Genomic DNA, 19730 nt, shown 5'->3' on the forward strand with positions numbered 1-19730 from the left:
TACACATATATTCAGTTAGGGTGAATGGATATTCAGATTACCCTGCAAACTGAAAGACTGAAGACTACACATCACACAATGTGCTGGTTTTGGCTGGGGTAGAGTTAACTTTCTTTACAGTGGCTAGAATGGGAATTATGGAGTCTCGGCTGCTGGCTGGGTTGAAACCACAGCACACATAATTCATTGCAAATGTGGAAGAACCTGACCCATTCCTCTCCCAGCCGTACTAGAGAAGCCTTACCTATGAAGAGTAAGAGTCTGTTTTGTCACATTCAGCAGTCCCATAAAAGAGATGCTTGAATCCCTTGCCAGAACTACCGGCTCCAAATCCTAGTTCTGGTAACGTTGTGCTCCTCTTGGACATCCAGAAAGAAATTTCTGTGGTAATTGTTCACTTAACCTTTAAATGAACTTTGGATTTATTGCTGTATCATCAAAACCTATTCCTATTAGGCTGGATTTAACATATTCAAAGCTGAGCAGTCTTCCATCACGATGTTTTGTGCTTTCCATTGCTTCACAGTTTAATAGTGACTTACACTAATAGGTTACCATTGATAATACTAACAGTGAATTCTTTACAATTCATAGTCTACTGCAACTGCTTTTTCTTCAATAACAACAAAAACCCGTTTTACACAAATCAAAGAGAAAATAGCAAGGTAATTATACACAAGCGTGCTTTTAGCCATGGCTTGGTGATCTCTCTGAAACATGGCCACGTTAATTGAGCATAAGTGATTTGGTTCCTTTTATGCACACACTGTAGCTTTCATGCTGTCACAATCACGGCTCCACACCGATCATACTGCCAGTGTTTGTAGCAGGGTGCTAGGGGAAGAGCTGGGCACATTACAGAGCTAGGAAAGTAAGAGTGCCATGAATTGCAAACATCCAAGCAAATGCACACACAAAAGACTAAGGTGTTTCATACTGCAGCAACTGAACAATCAAATGATGTGGTGCTTCCTGTTATCTCGGAATATTCAAAGCTACTGTTTCTGGGTTTCAACCATGCAGTGCCAAAGAATGAGGATACTCAACCTACACCATGTACTGGTGAACTGGAAACCAACATAGCTGACAGATATAATGTGGCCTACGAAAGCCTTAAAGGAAGTAAAAATGCATCTCTATCAACCAAGCAGTTAAAAAGATTAATTCACTATGATTAACAAGATCAGAATTTTCCATGATCTCTTTACTGCTTTACTTTTTAAAATGCTGTTCAACACATGCCAAAGCATAAAAAATGTTTGGGAAGTTAAAAAGAAAAGAAAACAGAACAAACAAAGGCAAGTTATACATTGCATACATATAGAAATAGTATTTTTTTCCAGTCTTCACGATCACTAATTGTGCTGCTTCTAGACCAATAAAATTCCACTCTACAGAAATAATGAGAACTAATTTCTTATTTGTCTTTCTGCTGCTACATGTTTTGTGATCCCAGAGATGGAGTCACAGAATTGCTTTAGTGTACCTGTCTATAAAATCTTGTAAAATGCACTTTCTTGACAATGGCTTTACATGGCTTAAAAATTGTTTAAGTCCTTTGTTCTACCCTACTCCTGGATAATTTAGAAATCCTTATTATTATTCTTAATGGAAATATTCACCTAATGTTTGCTAACAACCAAATTTCTGGCATATCCGGAGGAAAAATGGAACTACCGACAACTTTGCTTCACTTTGTCACTCTTTTTGTACAAGCCTTTGCTTTGTATTCTCAGTTTATGTTGAAGATATTCCACTGCACATTTCTTAATCTACAGCTACATGATTGCACGAAGGTCAACTGCATCAATATTTCTAGAGGCATCAACAAAAACGGCAGAAAGCCTCAGTCCCCAAATGCTAAACACTCCTCTGCCTTGCAACTTTCAGGAGTGTGATGATTTGCCAGGGCTGTCAGTGTACCCACATCCACAAACTCACACTGAACAAAAAGAACACAAAAACATCCTCATGTGGAGAAAAAATATGAAGTTGATCTGCTTTTCTTTCTCTCCCTGCCACTCCATGTGCTCTGCTCACTCCCTCTGCAATCATCCAGCCATTCTCATCATTCAGTGGTAATTCCCCTTTTCCTCTGGTGGTGAAGTGGTACTGTTGAGAACTGCTGTCACCTCAATCAGATGTCTAAAAAGAATCTTTCTCATAAGCTGTATTACATCAAATAGGATTAAGTTACCCAGGCTAGGAGAAGAGGGGACAATGCCACTGTGCTCAGTACTTCGCTTTTCACATCCCAGGGACACCAGAGCATCTCTTTCGTGCTTTGTCTAGTTGGCTTTGTTCTGCCTGCTCTCAAGATTCTCCACTTAATTCTTTTGCTTTGGCATGAATTCTGGACTCAAAACATGACAAGAAAAAGCTGATGTTTCTAAACAGGACTTTGTTCACTGACAAATTCTCTGATGCACTTTGCTCTATGCACAGGAGATAGAACAAAAGAACACAGGTGTGATGGTGTAGATAGCAAGCTGCAGAGTAACTCACGCAGCAAATAAGAGAAGTTATAAGTGATCTGATTTTTTCTTCCAAAGCACTTACTGGTGAACCAGACAGTGTCTTGACAAAATTATCTCAATGGTTTTGTTTAAGTAACTTCCAGAACTGCCTGTCTCAAAGCCTACATGTAATTATTATAACACCCACTCTCTTTCTCTCCCTTCTAATAGAGCTACAGGCTTGCACTTGAAGAAAAGAGATTAAGAGGGAACCGAGGAAGGGCTCCACTCCCTTCTCCCTCAGTGCCACCCTGTGAACATGGTGCAAGCAACCACTATCTATCCCTGCAGTCCAGTGAGCAGCATAATTTTAATCTCATGCACTCACTTTATGTTATAGAATCTAAAAAATCACTGTTGGCTCCCATACAAAGACCGAACTTTCAAACCCAAGTGCCTGATCTTTAGCTCTTAATCTGTACTTCGGCTCCCAGGGCACTGCAAGTAAGACCAAGTCTCTTCTGAAAGTCTTCAACTACTAATTGATGTCTTAAATGAACGGCTAAGGGGTTACTCTGACACCTGACAACGCTAGTGATCCGAAGATGGAAGGGGTCTCAAAAGAGAGACGCTCTTACTAAGGATCTTATTCTGATTTAAGCTAAGCTTTATATACCGTTTAATTTTGATTTCACCAAAACTATCAAAAGCAACCATGAATCACCTCACTGGGTCTCTTTCCATGAATAAATAAAGAAAATAATTATGAAATAATGGAATAAGTCTTGCTGGCAAACATAAGGCCACCAGAACTCACACTAAAATGCCGCAAGGAATAAATAAATGTTCATTTTTTAATAAATTACTTTCTAGCTTCATACTGCTTCCTACATGTTAGTACAGCCATAAATATTTTTCCTAGAATTACATTTTTTCCCAAACAACAAAACCTTGATTACATAACCAACCCACACAACTATGAAAACGTTCACAGCCAAGAAGTCAACGCAAAGGTTTGAACAAGATTAACACAAGTGCCATGCTTGATTTTAAGTTCAAATAGAATAGGATTTTAAAGCAAATCACCAACAATTTTAACAGTCTTATTTCAGCTGCCTAATTTCAGACTTTTTGAAGTGGCCAGAGGGTGGTCACTCCCTGTTTCAGAGGTCAGGAGGCAAGCCACAAAACTTGGGGCACTCCAAGTCAGCAGTGGTATTTGAAAACACCTGTCAGCAAGATTAATGCATGTTTACATACTTTCATTACTAAGAACACCAGTCTAGACATATCTAGAGCAGACCCTTAAAAACACTAGATCTGTATGCAAAGCACATTTTGACATGGATCAGTTAAAAAGTAGGGAGGAGCTTTGACAATCAAAGGCTAAAGCATTATGACAGGGATTGGATCAAGCATTCATCTGTGTCAACATTCATCCTTTTGTTCGTACCAGCAAACAGTAGATGATTCCACAGGGCATGAGCAAGGTGAGTATGGCTTCAGATTTCAGATTGCCTGTAAGCACATAATTATTTTTCTTGGTGTTTTTAACAGATGGTAGTAAGCTCTGAGTTGATACGTGCCTCTCATCCTCTCACCATTCTCCACTGTGAAGAATCTGACTCTGTTGCAGTGCTAGGTTTGGTTTAGCAAGCTGCAGCTTTCCCAGAGGGCACAGCTGGGCTGTTTAGGGCAGGGCAGACATTCTGCCCTCCCATAGTCCTTTTGGACTTCCCTGAGCTCCAACTCTGGCTAGCTGTCAGCTCAGCAACACAGTGACGGCAAGGGAGGAGAGAAGGGTCTCTCCATTGCGAACCTTTATTGCTCCATGTTGCGCCGCAAGTTCCCAGAGGCAGTGAGACCTCGTGATCTGGGCGCAGGGGGGTTTTGTCAGATCGCAGGGGCGGTACATGGGCGGAGTTGGGGTACAGGGACCAATAGGGAGAACCGGAGGGAATGGCCAGGGCTAGGGGCAAGGGAAAGCAGGGGGGAACAGTATGGGATAAGAGAAGCAGTGGGTAAACAGATGACCACACCTCCACATTTCATATTAAATTGAAAAGGGAAGGGCATAACTTTTATGCAACAGAAAAAAAATGGTAAAACAGTGCAAAATAGTTCAATTTAAAATGATGAGGCGGCTGTTTGGTGTTGACTTTGGAGATCGGTGCCGGCTGAGTTCTCACACAGCAGCTGCTCTTGTAGCTTATTCGCGTTCTGTATTCTGCTGGGTCTGCTAGGATGGCATCCTTTTGGTTGCTACTCACTCGCTTTCGGTCTAGGTGGCGTGGCGGACGGGGAAGGCGGCTGCTGCGCCGCTGTTCCCACGCCGTGCGGCGCGGAGCCGCAGCTCCGCACCGATACCCTCGGGGCGGGCCGGCCCGCACGGTCCCGGGGCCGGGCCCGCGGCTGCTCCCCGGCTCAGCCACCGCTCTCGCGCCGATACTACTCCATGATAACCCCCTCCAAAACCACCTCTTCTCAAGCCTGAATGAGCCCTGGTCCCTCATCTTCTCCTCAGAGGACAAATGCTCCTGCCCTGATGGTTGTGGTGCCTCAACACTTGAACTCACTCCAGGTTTCTATTGTTCCTCCTGCACTGTGGGAAGTAGGGTGCTGGTGGTATAAGTGTGGAGTATCTAAAAGTGTTCTAAGGATTGCTGAGTAGAGGCACACAGTTCCTTCCCCTGATATGGTCATGCTTTCATCCACACAGCCCAGGATGCTGTGGTCTCCCTTGCAGCCAGGCATGCTGCTAGTGGGTGCCCAGCTTGCTTCCCACCGCACCCCCAGGGCCTTTCCGTGGAGCTGCTCCCTGGCCTGTCAGGCCCCAGCCTGGGGCTCCTCCTGCCTGGGTGCAGGGCTTTGCATTTGTACCTGCAGAACTACTCTTCTGGTTGTCCACCTAGCCAGACCTTACCAACCTCACCAGGATACAGCAACACTGTGGGAAACAGTGTCCCCTTGTTCCCAAGTCTATAATAGAAGCCATTTTATCATAGTTATCACAGCTTGCATTGATTTCCATTGTTATGAGACTGGAATAGATAAAGCAGAATGTCTGCAAAGTACTTTTGCTCACATTCATACCCAAGACACTGTTTACATGCTTCCACAGGTCTTCATCTTATTAATTCATCACTATCAGAATACACACCAATGACGCATTCTCTCACTACACCAGGAACAGCATCCCCAGGAATCCTGCTTTTCTGTCCTTTTCGCTTAATTCCTTTTCCCATTTGCGACTTCCACCATGAAACAAATCCCACCACCAAATTCTGTTCACATTTCATCTTACTAATGGCAAAACTAACAGGCACCTCAATAAAACCAATGCAATATAAAAACATTCTGTTCATATGGAATTTTGGGGTTTTCAGCTAAAGATATTCCAAGAAATACCCATATTGCTGGCTACCAAAAGTAAGGAATAGCTAAGAACTGGCAAATATTATTTAATAATGTTTAGTACAAATGGTAAAGTTTACACAATCTACTGTTTCCACTGATTGTACATTAACAGGAGTGAATTGTGTGGAGGTATGTTACCTATAAAGGTAACACTGAGGAAAGGAAGAAGTATTTCTTGGCTTTGAATAATGTTTCCCTGAAATAATAGGCCTGCCTGTACTTAAAACTAGTGTTTCAAAGTGGGGAGAATAATGTCCTGGACTGACCGAAGCTACAGTGAAGAGATACAGATATGATCCAGTAATTAATTCAAACCATAAAAGGTTCCTCCCTAAGAAACAGGAACACACATAACCTTGTAAGTGAAATACAGCAACTGACAGGTTTAAAGGTTGCAGCCACAAAAGTGTCCTCTGGGCTAGTCCTCACACATGGTGAAATACCAGGGCACCCTTGCGAGGGCAGAACGGATTAGCTTTATAAATTGTGCAATAACATTTTAGCATAAGGAGAGGGAGACACCTTTGCCCCCAGGCACAGGGCTTGGACTTACCAGGAAGCTCTCCCATGATACAGTTTCATCTCAGACAGGAGAGCCTGCCAACCCTTGTTTGGCTTGGGACAGGTACAGAGTAAATGATAAGCTGCAGTCTGGGGCTGTCTTGTGGGTGGCACGTTTCCAAGTCATGGCAACTCACATCAAGACAACCTTGACTTCTGATGTAAGGACATAACTGCCCTATGCCAACAAAAGAAATACCTTCTTTAGAACAGTTTGATCTTATTTTGTGCATCTAGCAACTTGACTTGAGAGAAGAAAGTAACAACCAGCAGATTTTTAGCCATAAAATCAGCATGCTTGATGAGGAAGACCATGAAGATCAAACAGTAATAAACATCTGACGACTGAGGTAACATGAGAGCCTCAACTGAGAAATTCCAAGGTCCATATGCAAACAGGAATCTAATGCAACACTTCAGCACATCTGAAAATCTCTGACCAAAGTAAAATAGGATTTTTTTCCCCCATAAAAGAATTAATTTCCTGCCTAGCATGAAACACATTAAATGAAATACAACATTTGATACTGATCAAGATTTCCCACCATTATGGTGTAAGAAACCAGCAGAGGCTAAACCACTGTGAAGTTTCACAGGACTTGACATTGAAAGACAGAGGAAAGGCAACGCAAAACCAGCAGACAATGACCACACAGGCCATGGTTAATGCCTAACTACACACATGAAATGGCAATGTATGAAAATTCAGCAAGGGCATATACTACAGCATTTTAAACATCCTGGAAAAAAAATTAAAAATATTTACCATATTAAGTAGCCCTATGGCATTTATGTACTGGCTCTGCATTACAGCCCCTTAACAGCTCTATATTCCTACCTACACAGAACCCTTCATATAATCTGAGAAAAGTAATCACATCTTAAGCGCTGTTAAGATAAAGCACATTGACTGTAAGTGGAGAGACAATGTTATGATAACTCACATCACCAGCAATCCCAGCCTGAGAAGTTCTTCCTTGCTGGGCACTCCGAAGACAAGCAAAAAAGACAGGATGCCTCCAAAAGGCAAATTAATGAGCTCCCAGTCAAAGCCAAAGCAGAAACCAGTTCCACCTAATTATCCATGTAAAAATAAAAGCTGCTTAAATATAAATAATTAAAGAAAGTACATTGCCAGAAATTAACTAAAATAGCTCAGGGAAATTTTCCTTGAGTGTCAGGCAATGTTGTCAACTGTTTCACAACTGAAGTACCTGTTTGTAATTTACGGATGTCCAGTTGTTACTGGAAAGTTAGGATTTTGCTAGGAAATCATTAGAACAGCTTCCACCTCTAACACCACTGATGAAGAAAGGCCATGAAAAAAGAATGATAGACAGGCTCATGAAACAGCAGCCAGTTTAAGGGTTTTCAGCAGAGAGCAACTGCTGCATGGTCAGATGAGACACTGAATACAAAATACCCAAACATGAGTCTGGGGAAAAAAACAGAAATGAAAGGAACAAGATGTTAACTAAACCATCCTTGCACATAATGATGTTCAAACAGAACAAGCTCCTTAGTCACATTCTCTGCATTTCTTTAACATAATCTTCCGTTTGAAAAGCAGGGATCAAATGGAGCAATTTCCATACTGCCTGTAGCAACTCACTAGGAATGAAGAGTAGGAAAGAGCTCACACCTAACAACCTCACTATTTAAAGACAGAGAAAGGAATTGGAGGCTTGGCAAAGAGAGTAGGAAAAGTCCCACACAGCGGGTCTTTCTTTTGGGACTAAATGGTGCTGAGAACACAACAAAAGTAGAGTAAGTTCATTTGATGGAAATCTAGACATGAGGAATGTCCTAATCGAGGAATATCCAGACTGTAGGTCTGTCATGCTGGAGGTAGGAATGACAATCTCCCCCAGGATAGGTTTGCTTCAGCATCAGTGGGAGGTCCCCAGTGCTGAGACCTCCGAGCTACTCAGAGCTCTGTCCTCCCCCCAGCCTCACCTGCTCTTTTCCACAGATGCGCACAGTCTCTCTTTTTGCCCTCTCACACATCCATACATTCAAGGAGATTCCTAGGAAAGGCTCCATCCAGGTCAGTGCATAAGCATACAGTTACCAGAGAGTGGTACACCATATCCAACTCATCATTCATCATCCATCTTTACATTATATTTTCCCTTCTGAAGCAGACCAAAGGAAACTAACAACTCCCTGAGCTAAAGGAGTATCAGGAAAGTATGAAAAAAATCACCCATTACTCATATGCAAGGCAGACTACAAGGAAGCTAACAAGTAAAAAACCTTGCGTTTCCACAACTGGCTTGCTCCTAGCTCACATCAGCTAAAATTAGCACCCTATTGAATTTACTACGCGCGCGTGCGTAGGTATGCTCTCAAATTAGCCAGTTTGTTAGCTCAGCATCCTCCCACCACAAAAATGAGCTTGTTCTGGCCTCAGATTTTATAAAGTTGCAAGAAATCCTTCTATTCATTAAAGCAGGACCAAGCTCAAAATGTTACCGTGTCTGAAAACACAGCCACTGATTTAACAATGTACTGTACAGTGGATTTGGAATAGATACTTTCCATTTACTATGAGAAACATGCTTTTCCAATGATTGTTTTATAATGTTAATTTGTAAAATGTCCCTTTGAAAATTATACTTGCAGGTTGGAATCTCTTTTGCTGAACTGTCACTACGAAAATTTGCCATACTTGTCAGGAAAAGTCAAAATACTATTACTTTAATATCCCATTAATGTTTTAACCAAGTTCTCATAATAGCTCCAAAGGATGAAATGTTCAATTTAAAACTGTAAATCTGTTTGTCTGCCTGTCAAAACAACACCAGCTCTTGCTATGTCTAGCACCAGCAGCGGATTTACCGAGCAGATTTCAGCTGCTAGTAGTCTAAACTAAATGTACTAACCAAAGAAAATTAAAATAGAAATAACAGACACAGACATTGACTGACAATGCAGGAGGTTTACAGGAGCCAGAAAACTTCCCTGAGTTAAGCCCATATTCTAACGTTGTCTCTCAGAGCATAGAACACATAAACATCTCCATTTTTATGAGTTTGCCCCCACTGGCAAAGTGGGGACATTAAAATGTACTTAACTGGTGAAGACAAGAGCAATGAAAAATGAGGTTAAATGATATCAGAGACTATTTCTGTTCTCACAGAAGTCAGGAGAGTTTTCTCACTGTCCTTTGTGGGTATAAACCTCTGCATTGAATGTGCCTCAAGACAGAAGGGACCTTTCAAGTTGTCACTGTTGTTATTAGCAGCACACAATGTTCCTTCAGTGTGAAAACATCAGAGATTTTAAGAATAGATGTGACTTTATGAAAACGTGAGATCTTGTATGACATGAGCTATAGACACAAATAGTTCCTGCATTAGGCCAATTGTGGCTGTCTGAGCTGATGTAAATATTTTAGGAAGATACTTCAGTCTTGAATTAAAGCTTTATAGATCGACACACAGAGAACAATTTAAATAAACTACCTCTCAGACAGATGTATTGACATATTTAAATGTAGATACAAACACTTGATGAAATCAGAGATCAGGAAAGTGCACAAGTGAATTGCATGAAATCTCACTGCTAAGTGGTAGCTTTGAACACTTCAAAAGTAAAAGGAAGGTAGTTCTTGTGTATGTAAAAAAAAATAAAAAGCAAGCTAATCCTCTCATCAGCATTAAGTAACAACACGACATTACTGTAACTTGCCATTTTTGAAGATTATATGCTTCCATTTAGAACGACTGTATTTCTAGCCCATATGGTTGCTGAAGATAAGGATGAAAAGATGAAAAGAATAAAATGAAACTTTGGATCTTGGTTATGTACCTTGCCCAAAAAGTAAGCCAGTTTCCCACAGATACAAAATGGAAAGAAAATGTTTTGGACTAATGATAGTACATGGGTACCACACAGCAGCAAAGAATCCAGAGAGCTCCTGTGCCTGCAAATCTCCTGGAAAAATACAGGGAAACATCTGTGGAGGACGACATCACACTAAGCTAGTAAATCAAAACATGTAAATTGTTGAGCATCACATTTCCAGATTTTTCTTTGGTATCTCCCCTTCTCATTCCACTTCCTATTTCCCCCAAGTGAAAGAATACACTGTTGACTGCAGCTGTCTGGCTGTGTTCAACGCCAGTTTGGATGAGCCTTTGAGCAACCTAGTCTAGTGAAAGGTGTTCCTGCCCACGGCAAAGGGGTTGGAAGAAGCTGGAACTAGATAATTTTTAAGGTCCCTTTCCAATCCAAACCATTATATGATTCTGTGACAGCCTAGAAAGCAGGGCACATCACCAGCATGCAGTGCTCCCACCTGCTTTTTTGGAGAGGTGTAGTGGCAGAAAGCAGGAATGGGAGTGCCTATGAGGAGGGGAGAGGAGGGAAGGGACCTGGCTGCTCCTTTGGAGCCAGATGGTGGGCTGGTGAGAGTCGTCTGTAAGCTGGGACATGACAACATGAAAACAGCATCGATCTTTAAGGTAAGACATATGCAATGCTTTGTTTATCTAAGCAGAATCCTGGTATATTTATAATAATTTATTTCAAACTCCCTCTATAATTTTGTCAACAACATGCATTCATTTAACAAGACGAATGACAAAGCAGGGAGGGTTTGGAAGAACTCTGAAGATACAAAATATGTCTACCATGAATCTGCAGCAGAACTTATATTTGTGAACTAAAGTCTCATGCTCACTTTTATAAAGACAAACCTCCTCACTCAAATCTCAGCGCTGTTCTTTTACTAGAAAAATAATATTCCTGTTAAAAAAACAGCAGATGGGCAAACAAGGTTAAGGGCATTTAATTTTGATTGCCTCTCCTCCATGCCAACACATTGCTTTGAAGGGACTGCAAGTGTGGGAGGGGAACATATGTGCATGTGGATTGTGCATCTCAGAGAGTATTTGCTGGGGAACGCAATCTCTCCTTTCTTTTCTCTTTCTATGCACGACAGCTCAAAGGTCCGCTCACTCCAGGGGTGGTTCCACATAGCTATACTGGGACTGAAGGAAGCAAGTGGAAAGTCATGTTCTGCATGCAAACAGTGACTACAGAGCCACTCCACCAAACACTGCTTCAACCTTTAGGCTTCAGAGACAGATCAGCACCCACTGAAAATTATGATGGAGGCTTCAGGCAGCTCCATGACAGAGGCTGGAAATAAAGGTGTACTTCAACAGCACCCCAGAAGTTGCTTGGACCTTGCTGGAGTGCAAACCAGGGCTTTGAATGGTTCTGTCGAGGTGGTTTCTCAGTGACCACTGACAGAACCTGCAGCCATTTGAACAATGACTGATCAAGTCAAGCAAAACTCTCGAACCTGCCAACAATGTTTCTGTATCTCAAGATAAACGCGAAGAGGCTCTACTAATATCAAAGCATAAGACTCTGGAAAGAGAGCTGATCTGGGTGAAATTCTGATACTGTCTTAGGGACAAACCCGTGGCACCTCTGGAAGATATCAAGACAGGTCTGCCACAACTGGCCTCTGGAATAAGTGAGAGCAACTTAGAAATTCATCTTCACAGACTAAAAATTGAAGAGCTATGCTGAGAATCTGGAACTGATGACACAGAAGAATAAACAGCTTAGTATTCAAAGTCCTGCATCTCCAGATGAAGGCAAGAAACTGAAAAAGCTCTTTAAGGAATGTGGAAAGGATGGAGTGAGAAACTACAGCAACTTGACTGATAGGCAAATTACAGACTCAAATAGGTGCTAAATGGACCTTCGAATAGACCCTTTAACTCAAGTGGGTATTCCAAAATGAGTACTCACTATCAGAACTGGCAAACTGCAAGGGACCAACATAAGCATGGATCTGAAACTTAAATAACAGCTTATTCCTTTCTGCTGTTTATGGCATTGCCTTTTCTGGGGGTGAAACTAGGTGTGCTGCAACAAAAAGAGCCACCAGAACATGGAGCCTCCTGGTCCATGCTGTGGAGCACAGACCTTGAAGGAAAGGTGATGTTCAAGATGTAACTATTCCCATGCTTTGTCTGAATAAAGTCAGCTGCAGTTGTTGAGGTAGCATGTAATACAAAGCCTCAAATCCATGAGAGAAAAAACAGGTTTTTCCTTGAAGCCAGACAGAGAGATACCTTTCTGGGAAGAAATGAGGAGAAGAGACTGGCAGAGGCCTGCATGCCCTTAAGAAGGTCTGGAAGTGTAAGTTCAGGATTGATTTGTTATCCTGTAAACAGCCTGCAGAGACAATCAGTAACCTGTTTAAAATTTTACCTATTGAAGAAATAGGTACAAACAGTACACCCATCTCCCTCTTTCCTACATGTGCTCATTTTGGCTGGGATAGAGCTAATTTTCTTTACAGAGTCTTGTATGGGGTTGTGTTTTTGATTTGTACTGAACACAGGGTTGGTAACTCAGGGATGTTTTCATTACTGCTGAGCAGGGCTTGCACAGTGTCAAGGCCTCTTCTGCTCCTCACACCCCCCCTCCCCCCCGCGAGTGGGCTGGGGGGGCACAAGGCATTGGGAGGTGACACAGCCAGGACAGCCGACCCCAGCTGACCCAAGGGATATTCCAGACCATATGCTCAGCATATAAAGCTGGGGGAAGAAGAGGGAAGGGAGGGGGACATTAGGAATGATGTCATTTGTCACTGTTACATGTGATGGAACTCTGCTTTCCTGGAGATGGAAGAACACCTGCCTGCTGATAGGAAGTGGTGAATGAGTTTTTAGTTTTGCTTTGCTTGAGTGCTTTATCCGTTAAACTGTCTTTATCTCCATCCAGCTTTCTCAGTTATACTCTTGTGATTCTCTCCCCCATCCCACTGTGGTGGAGTGAGTGAGCAGCTGTGTGGGGCTTAGTTGTCAGCTGGGGTTAAACCTTGACAAGGCAGAAAGTCAAAAAATTGATCAAACATGGGCAGCAGCTTATTCAGAGGGATGAATTCACACCTGACAAACAACCAGGACTGCCTGCGAGCCTGAACTCCAATGAGGCTGAGGAACACATGCATGTCTCCAGGCCATTCCAGACCACCCTGTGGTCTGAGGACACAGCAATAGCCATGAATGAGAAAGAGAATGAAGAAATTCCTCTTCCATCTTATCCGGAAATTTATCATTGATCCCTTTTGGCTGTGACATGGCAAGAAGCAGTTACCTGAAATGATGGAGTCTTAGCAGCCTGAGAGACCCCAGGATTGGTAGGCAATACAGAGTATACATCAGGCCATGAGATGGTCCTTTTGAAAATCTGTCATCCATTTTCTGGCAAATCTTGGTGCTGCTAGAGTTTGTCACCAACTTGAGTTCCCTGAACATTTTCAGAAGCAGAGGGGGAGAGATTTAGGTGGCAGTCAGCATTGCTGACACGAAGTATGGAGACAGCCAAGTTAGTTCCACTAGTCTTAAGGAACACAATGGAGGTGTTGGTGGGGCTGATGTACCTAGGATCCAGAGTGCTGTGACAGGCAAAGAACTGCTGCAATGGATAAAGCAGGAAACAAAATGCTTACAGCACTTCAGGGGCTGGATTGTTTCTGAGGATGACCAAATCAGAAGCCTCTGTGGTAATCACAAGGATCTGAGAGAACTTGACTTGTCTGGAAGGGAAAAGACAGAGACACATCCTTGGGATGGCTTTCTCAGGATGGTCAGTGGCAGATTAAAGATAAAGCAGTTGCATTCACCTGAATGCTTTCCAGCCCACAATACCCACTGAGTCCCACACCAGAGAAAACTTTCACTGCCTTCTCAAGGAGAAGTTTTGTGTAGTTCAAACTCAACATCCCTTCCAGATTTTAAAGAACACCACGTGGAGCAAGACCTTCTCTATCACACTAATGAAACCCTGTACCTGTGTCAGAAGTCAAAATGCAGCCCCAAAGCAGGGGCACACTCAGGGTGTAAAAGAGCGAGCGTTGGGAGATATCAGCAAAGATAAGGAGGAAGCATGGTTTCTCCTCCTGAAAATTCAGAGTGGCAATTGGGCAGCAGAGAGAAAATGAAGAGACATGAGAATTAGCCACCTTGCACACTCACTGAGCAAGAAGCTGAGCACAGCCCCTAATGAACATATTTCTGGTCTCAAGTGATCATTTGAATCAAGGCCGTTTGAATATCCATAGTGGACTATCACTTCAAAAAATAAAAAAGCAGGTCCTCCAGTTACAACTTTGTATAAATAACCAAGGTGCAAACTTGAAAGCTAGGTCTGCCCATTTACTGGCTCATCTGTGCTTGAGTCCTATTCTAATTTGCACTTAATTGGATTACTATAGCTAATGGCAAAATGAGGTGTTAAATATATGTATTTCTGTAGTCAATTAAATTCAACTTAAATCCCACACATGTATAAAGTTATGACTGATCAGTGCACAATGCTACTAAGCAGAAACTCAGCATGATTAAACTTACGAAAAACTCCTCCCCACAAATACATTGTGCCACTGACAGCTTCTCTGACAGAGCAGTAATTAACTTATGACAAATTTCACAAAATTACATTTCTTAATCATTTCAGATAGGAAATAAACAAATCTAAAGTGATCTAGATGAATTGAAAACCAAAATAAATTAACCAAGAGGAAAAACACAATCATACTTCCCATGAATCTGTACACACTGGATTGTGATTTAAAATAACTTATGTGAATATGTGCATGTTTTTATTTACTTGTTTAGCTCAAAACATGTATTTTCTTTTTTTCAGCAGCCTTCAGAGTGTAAAGCTTCAAATAAATAATTTTGTTTACTTCATATTACCAAGAATGTGATCTATCCAGGCATTTAAGAAACTAAAAAAATCCCACAGTGGCAGAGGACAGTTTTAATTTGAAAAGAGTAACTTTATTATCTCAGTTATTTCTATATGAGTTTTTGATGTAAAAATTTATTTTTCAATTTCCAGCCATAGGAATTTAGGCTAGAAGCCAAAAATTAAGTCAAATCCCTCTTTGATTCTGAGATGGTGAAAGCTGAGTGCTACCACCACATAAACCTTTGTAATCCCATCCCTTTCGGAGTACATCACTAAGTTTACACTAGAGAATTTATCTTCCTTTATGCAAAGATGTTACTGGACCACACATGAGAACAAATGCCTGAAAGCAGAGGTTAGCTCGTCTTTAGCTTGAACAAGTTCATCACAAAAAATCATCCAGAGCAATATTACTTTTGTGAGACCAACAGCAACAAGAACAGACATACCTTATGTGCCAAGTTTTTCATGTTTGGATGACAATACCACTTATCTATGATACACTAAACAGAAATACATAAGAAATATTTAATGGAAGGTCTAGTTTGTTTAAAAAGTCTCTGCAAACATTTGAAGGTCTGCTCTCTAGCCACTTACGTTTTTTCTCTTCCACCTTTTACAAATGCATAGAGCAACTTCACAGTCCTGGTACTCATATCAGACAGTTTGTATTAAACATCTTGAAATATGAAACCAGCTACAAGTTTGGAGCGAAGAAAGCTGAGCAAAATATGGACAAGATTTATAAAATCATGAAGGCAGTGGATAAGGTGAGTGTAGAACTGCTATTTCGTAATTCACAGTGCTTGAGCTAGGGTGCACCTGTTGAAAATGGGAAAAAAAATTGGAAATTGAGGAGAAAAGATAAAATCATGCATTTTTAATGTCATTGCTAGTGAACTACTGCAGTTTGATGCCAGAAAATGTTGGGTGCAAACAGCATTTAATCAACTTTACTCATAGATAACAGCTCCATGAATGTCTATATAATAAAGGGATGAGGCAGACATCTCTAAATCCAATGTGCGTGGATTTCATAAGGAATAGGCTAAAGAGAGTGACCAGGCTTATGTGCTGTTCTTAAACAGTACGTCCTACTCCCTCCATTGGAGACCAAATGCTGGTCCAGAGAGACTCTGCTGAGATCCACCTGGGTATGTCTTCTGCTCCCTAATCGTCAAAAAGTTTTGAAGTTCATTGTTTTGAAAGATAATAAGCCTTCCAGGAAAGAGCATCAACAATTTACAACACTGTTCACAGATGTGTCACAGGCCAGATGGGCAGCTCACTACCACTGAAAGGTAAATGCCTACCCAGAAGAAGCCAAAGCACTGACACCAGACACTAGGAATTATCTCATCTGCCAAATCCAGCAGCCCAAGAGAAGTGAGGGTGCTGCTGCTCCATGCCCCCAGGTTCAACCAGTAGCAAGGCTGAAAATGTCTTCCCAAGAGGGACACATACACAGCTTAAACACATACACGCCATACATACGTACATATATATGGCTGGACATACAGATCCTGGACAGACACTCTGAGCACTCCTACGTCATCCTGCTCCTTGATCTGGCTAAGCCCGGCAAGTGTCCACTGATGGAAACATATGTATGCATCCAAGGTGGATTTCACCAGCAGCTTGGCTCACAAACTCAGCCTGCCCAGTAGCAACCCAGTCTCCCCAGTTGCTGCACCTGGACGCTATCAGCCCTCAGGGTTGCAGCCCCACTCCAGTTGCTGGTACAGAGCATTGCACACACAGCCAGAGCTGTTCAGGACTTCCCTGTTTCCTAGAGCCCCCCATCTGTGTGGAGATATTGAAGAGACAGGACAGACTGTGATGGTCAGGAGCAGAACAAGCCCAGACAATTGTCCTGGCCAGCCCCTGCCAGCACACAAACCAACCCTTTTATTCAGTTATCACTCCACTTCCCAGATATGTTCCTTCTTATATCACCTACATTGCTCACTCTCTCCACCTTTTGCTCATCTCCGAGACATTCCAGGTAGTATGACCTGAGCAATCCCCAAAAGCTTTTCCCCTGCACCCTGCAATTTGTCCCACACTCCCAGCTAGCAACACTGTTAGTCCAAAAAGTGAACTGCAGAGCTGTTCCCTGACTGCGCATGGTGATGGTTTCACTCCCGGACATGGGCTGGGGCTCTGTAGGCACAGGCCTGAGAGGAGACTGGACAGGATCTCTCTTTCTCTGTATCCTTAATTTGGGTTTCTTCCTGCCCCTGTGCTCCTCTAGGTTGTGGAGATGACCACTCGTGGCTCTCCCATGATGGGCCCAGTAGTAACCTGGGAAAGTTCTGTTTGGGTTCCCACTCTGTGTCTGGGCATCTCCACAGTATGTAGATGAGATTTATCACACGACCAAACAAGTATCACTGCAGTCAGCCAGTCCTGAAATGCAATGACTTTCCACCAGCTTTCTAAGCCCTAACACACAGATTAAATCTGCCACAGGTCATCTGTTTCTTAAAATTAGCTGTGATGATCAGTCCCCTTCCTCAGCATCTGTTGGAAATCATCACATATTGCTCACCATAAACCAAATACGGTTATTAATGATTAGGTAAATCACATAATGAACTAAGGGTTAGCACAGAATGTAGTCAGCAATGTGCAGGTCCCTGATGCTACAGCTTCAGCGATCTCATCAAGGTCAAGGCAGCTACTTGAGTGGTTAAAACAAAGCCTTTGTGTCTCAGCTGAAGTGGGACATTACAGACACAGCCCCTGATCTGCAGACAGACGTGCCTGGGGCCTCATCCAGTGCCCAGCCCAGCCAAGTCTTTTCACTGACACAGGAAGGCTTTGGACCAGCCTCTAGGATCACAATACTTTATTTATTTTCTATTTTATTTGGGGGGGTTGTTATTACCTCTCTGTTGGTCTTCTGTTCCATTAAGTTGCTTTTGTGCTTCTTCAATTTTGTCTGCAAGAAACAGAAGTCACTGTTAAAATACATATATAAAAAAGGCAAGATTGTAGTGTGTCATTTACTGAAATCAGTCTTGCAATATCTGTTTATATGTAGGAGTGATATCATTCATGCGTAAATATGTGGTACATTATGAGTAATACAGCCATATAAAATTTTATCATGTTTTACCAGGGAGGCTATTGACATGTTAAATTACATGGAACCACAGAAAGAAAAGCACTGGCATCAGATCTGCAGTCAACAGCTAATCCCACTGTAGCTTCCTACCATCTATAATAATGTGTGCAGTCAGGGGGCTCTTTGGAATAGGTGTTATGGTGCATTACAGAGTATTTTAATACATTTTTGAAAAATGTTGTTAGAACAAGTCAATGTTGCATTAAACATAGTGAGAGGAACAGCAAACAAGATTTGCTAAGTGAAGCAATGGAGCCAATACTGTCACACGGGAGCAGCAGGGGGCGAGTGGTGGCCCCCACCTTATTCCTCCGTGAAGCTACCAGAAATTCCCACATGCACAGCAGGAGCAAAAGGAGGCCCTGAGTCTTTACTCCCAGCCTGTCTTTCAGTTCACCTGCTGCCCCTCAGACATATTGGTGTTGGAATGAGAACTGTGCTTCTCCTGCTGCTGCACAGACGGTCCTGTGGGAAGGGGGGACCTCATTCTGCACGTGTGCGTGTTTGTCTGAGCAGAGCAAGAAGCACGAAAAGGCACAACTGGAGTGAATAAAAACTTGAGAACGATTTTCTTTTGGTAGCAAACAGTCCTCTGAATGGGTTCAGGATAAAAGGTTGTGTTGGTAAGAAGCAGCAGCACTGGGAAAGGCTGAGCTCTCTCTCTGGATGTTCTGAGCATCAAACTATGGCCTGACTGACCAAAATCTGAGCTTGGAACATGGCTTTCAGATCTAAATGATCATTTCCTAAAAAACCTGTGAAAACCATTTTTTATTGTATTATTTTTTTTTCTTTTCCCCTGGTGGTGTCAGTTTTTATTGAACTAAATTGAAAGAACAGAATGTAACTGGATTCATCCTAAACCTCTCAGACTCTATCGGTACAACTCAAGAAATACCAGACTTCATGGCTGCCATAAACAGATGAAGGACAGCTCTGCAAAGTCCTCACCTCTTTCTTCACAAGCATGGAGGCTTTACTCAGCCTGACTTTTACTCACCCTTGCTATGCAGCACAAGGTTTCAAAAAATGGCCCTTTCTTCAACACAATTCTTAGTAAGTGGGTTTAAATGACTTCTCTATTATTTATCAGCTGAACCACTCAAGCATGTTGGAACCATTTGTTCACAGTTGAAGTCTGATATTGTTTCTTGATTATTTCCTCAGTAGAACCAAATAATTATAACTGAATCAAACCCTTCTTGCAGCTTTTAAGACTGAGTTTTGTCGAGCTCACTCTGGTTCTGCATTTCTGTTTTTCAGAACAAGTACCAGATTTCCTTTCCCATTAAAGCTCAGTAACTTCTCTGTCATACATTGTCCCAGAGGATGAACCAGAACATCTCACAAGGGTGCTAACCGAGCAGACTCTCAGAGCTTCTCATGAGAAAGACTACTACTGCAATTTTAAAAGCCAAACTTCTTCCCGCTTCCTCTGG

General features: G+C 42.1%; 1 protein-coding gene across 1 annotated transcript in view; it reads right to left on the minus strand.

Moving 5' to 3' along the window:
- HIVEP1 (HIVEP zinc finger 1) overlaps positions 1–19730 on the minus strand; it is an 80133-nt gene that overhangs the window by 33613 nt on the left and 26790 nt on the right. The window contains 1 exon segment of the mRNA XM_042049173.1: positions 18052–18105. Within this exon segment, the coding sequence (XP_041905107.1) occupies positions 18052–18105 (54 nt within the window).

This window comes from Corvus kubaryi, unplaced genomic scaffold, assembly GCF_017639235.1.
Source record: "Corvus kubaryi isolate FWS band 111438036 unplaced genomic scaffold, C.kubaryi_AGA036_p1.0 69, whole genome shotgun sequence".
In the NCBI taxonomy this organism is placed as follows: domain Eukaryota; kingdom Metazoa; phylum Chordata; class Aves; order Passeriformes; family Corvidae; genus Corvus; species Corvus kubaryi.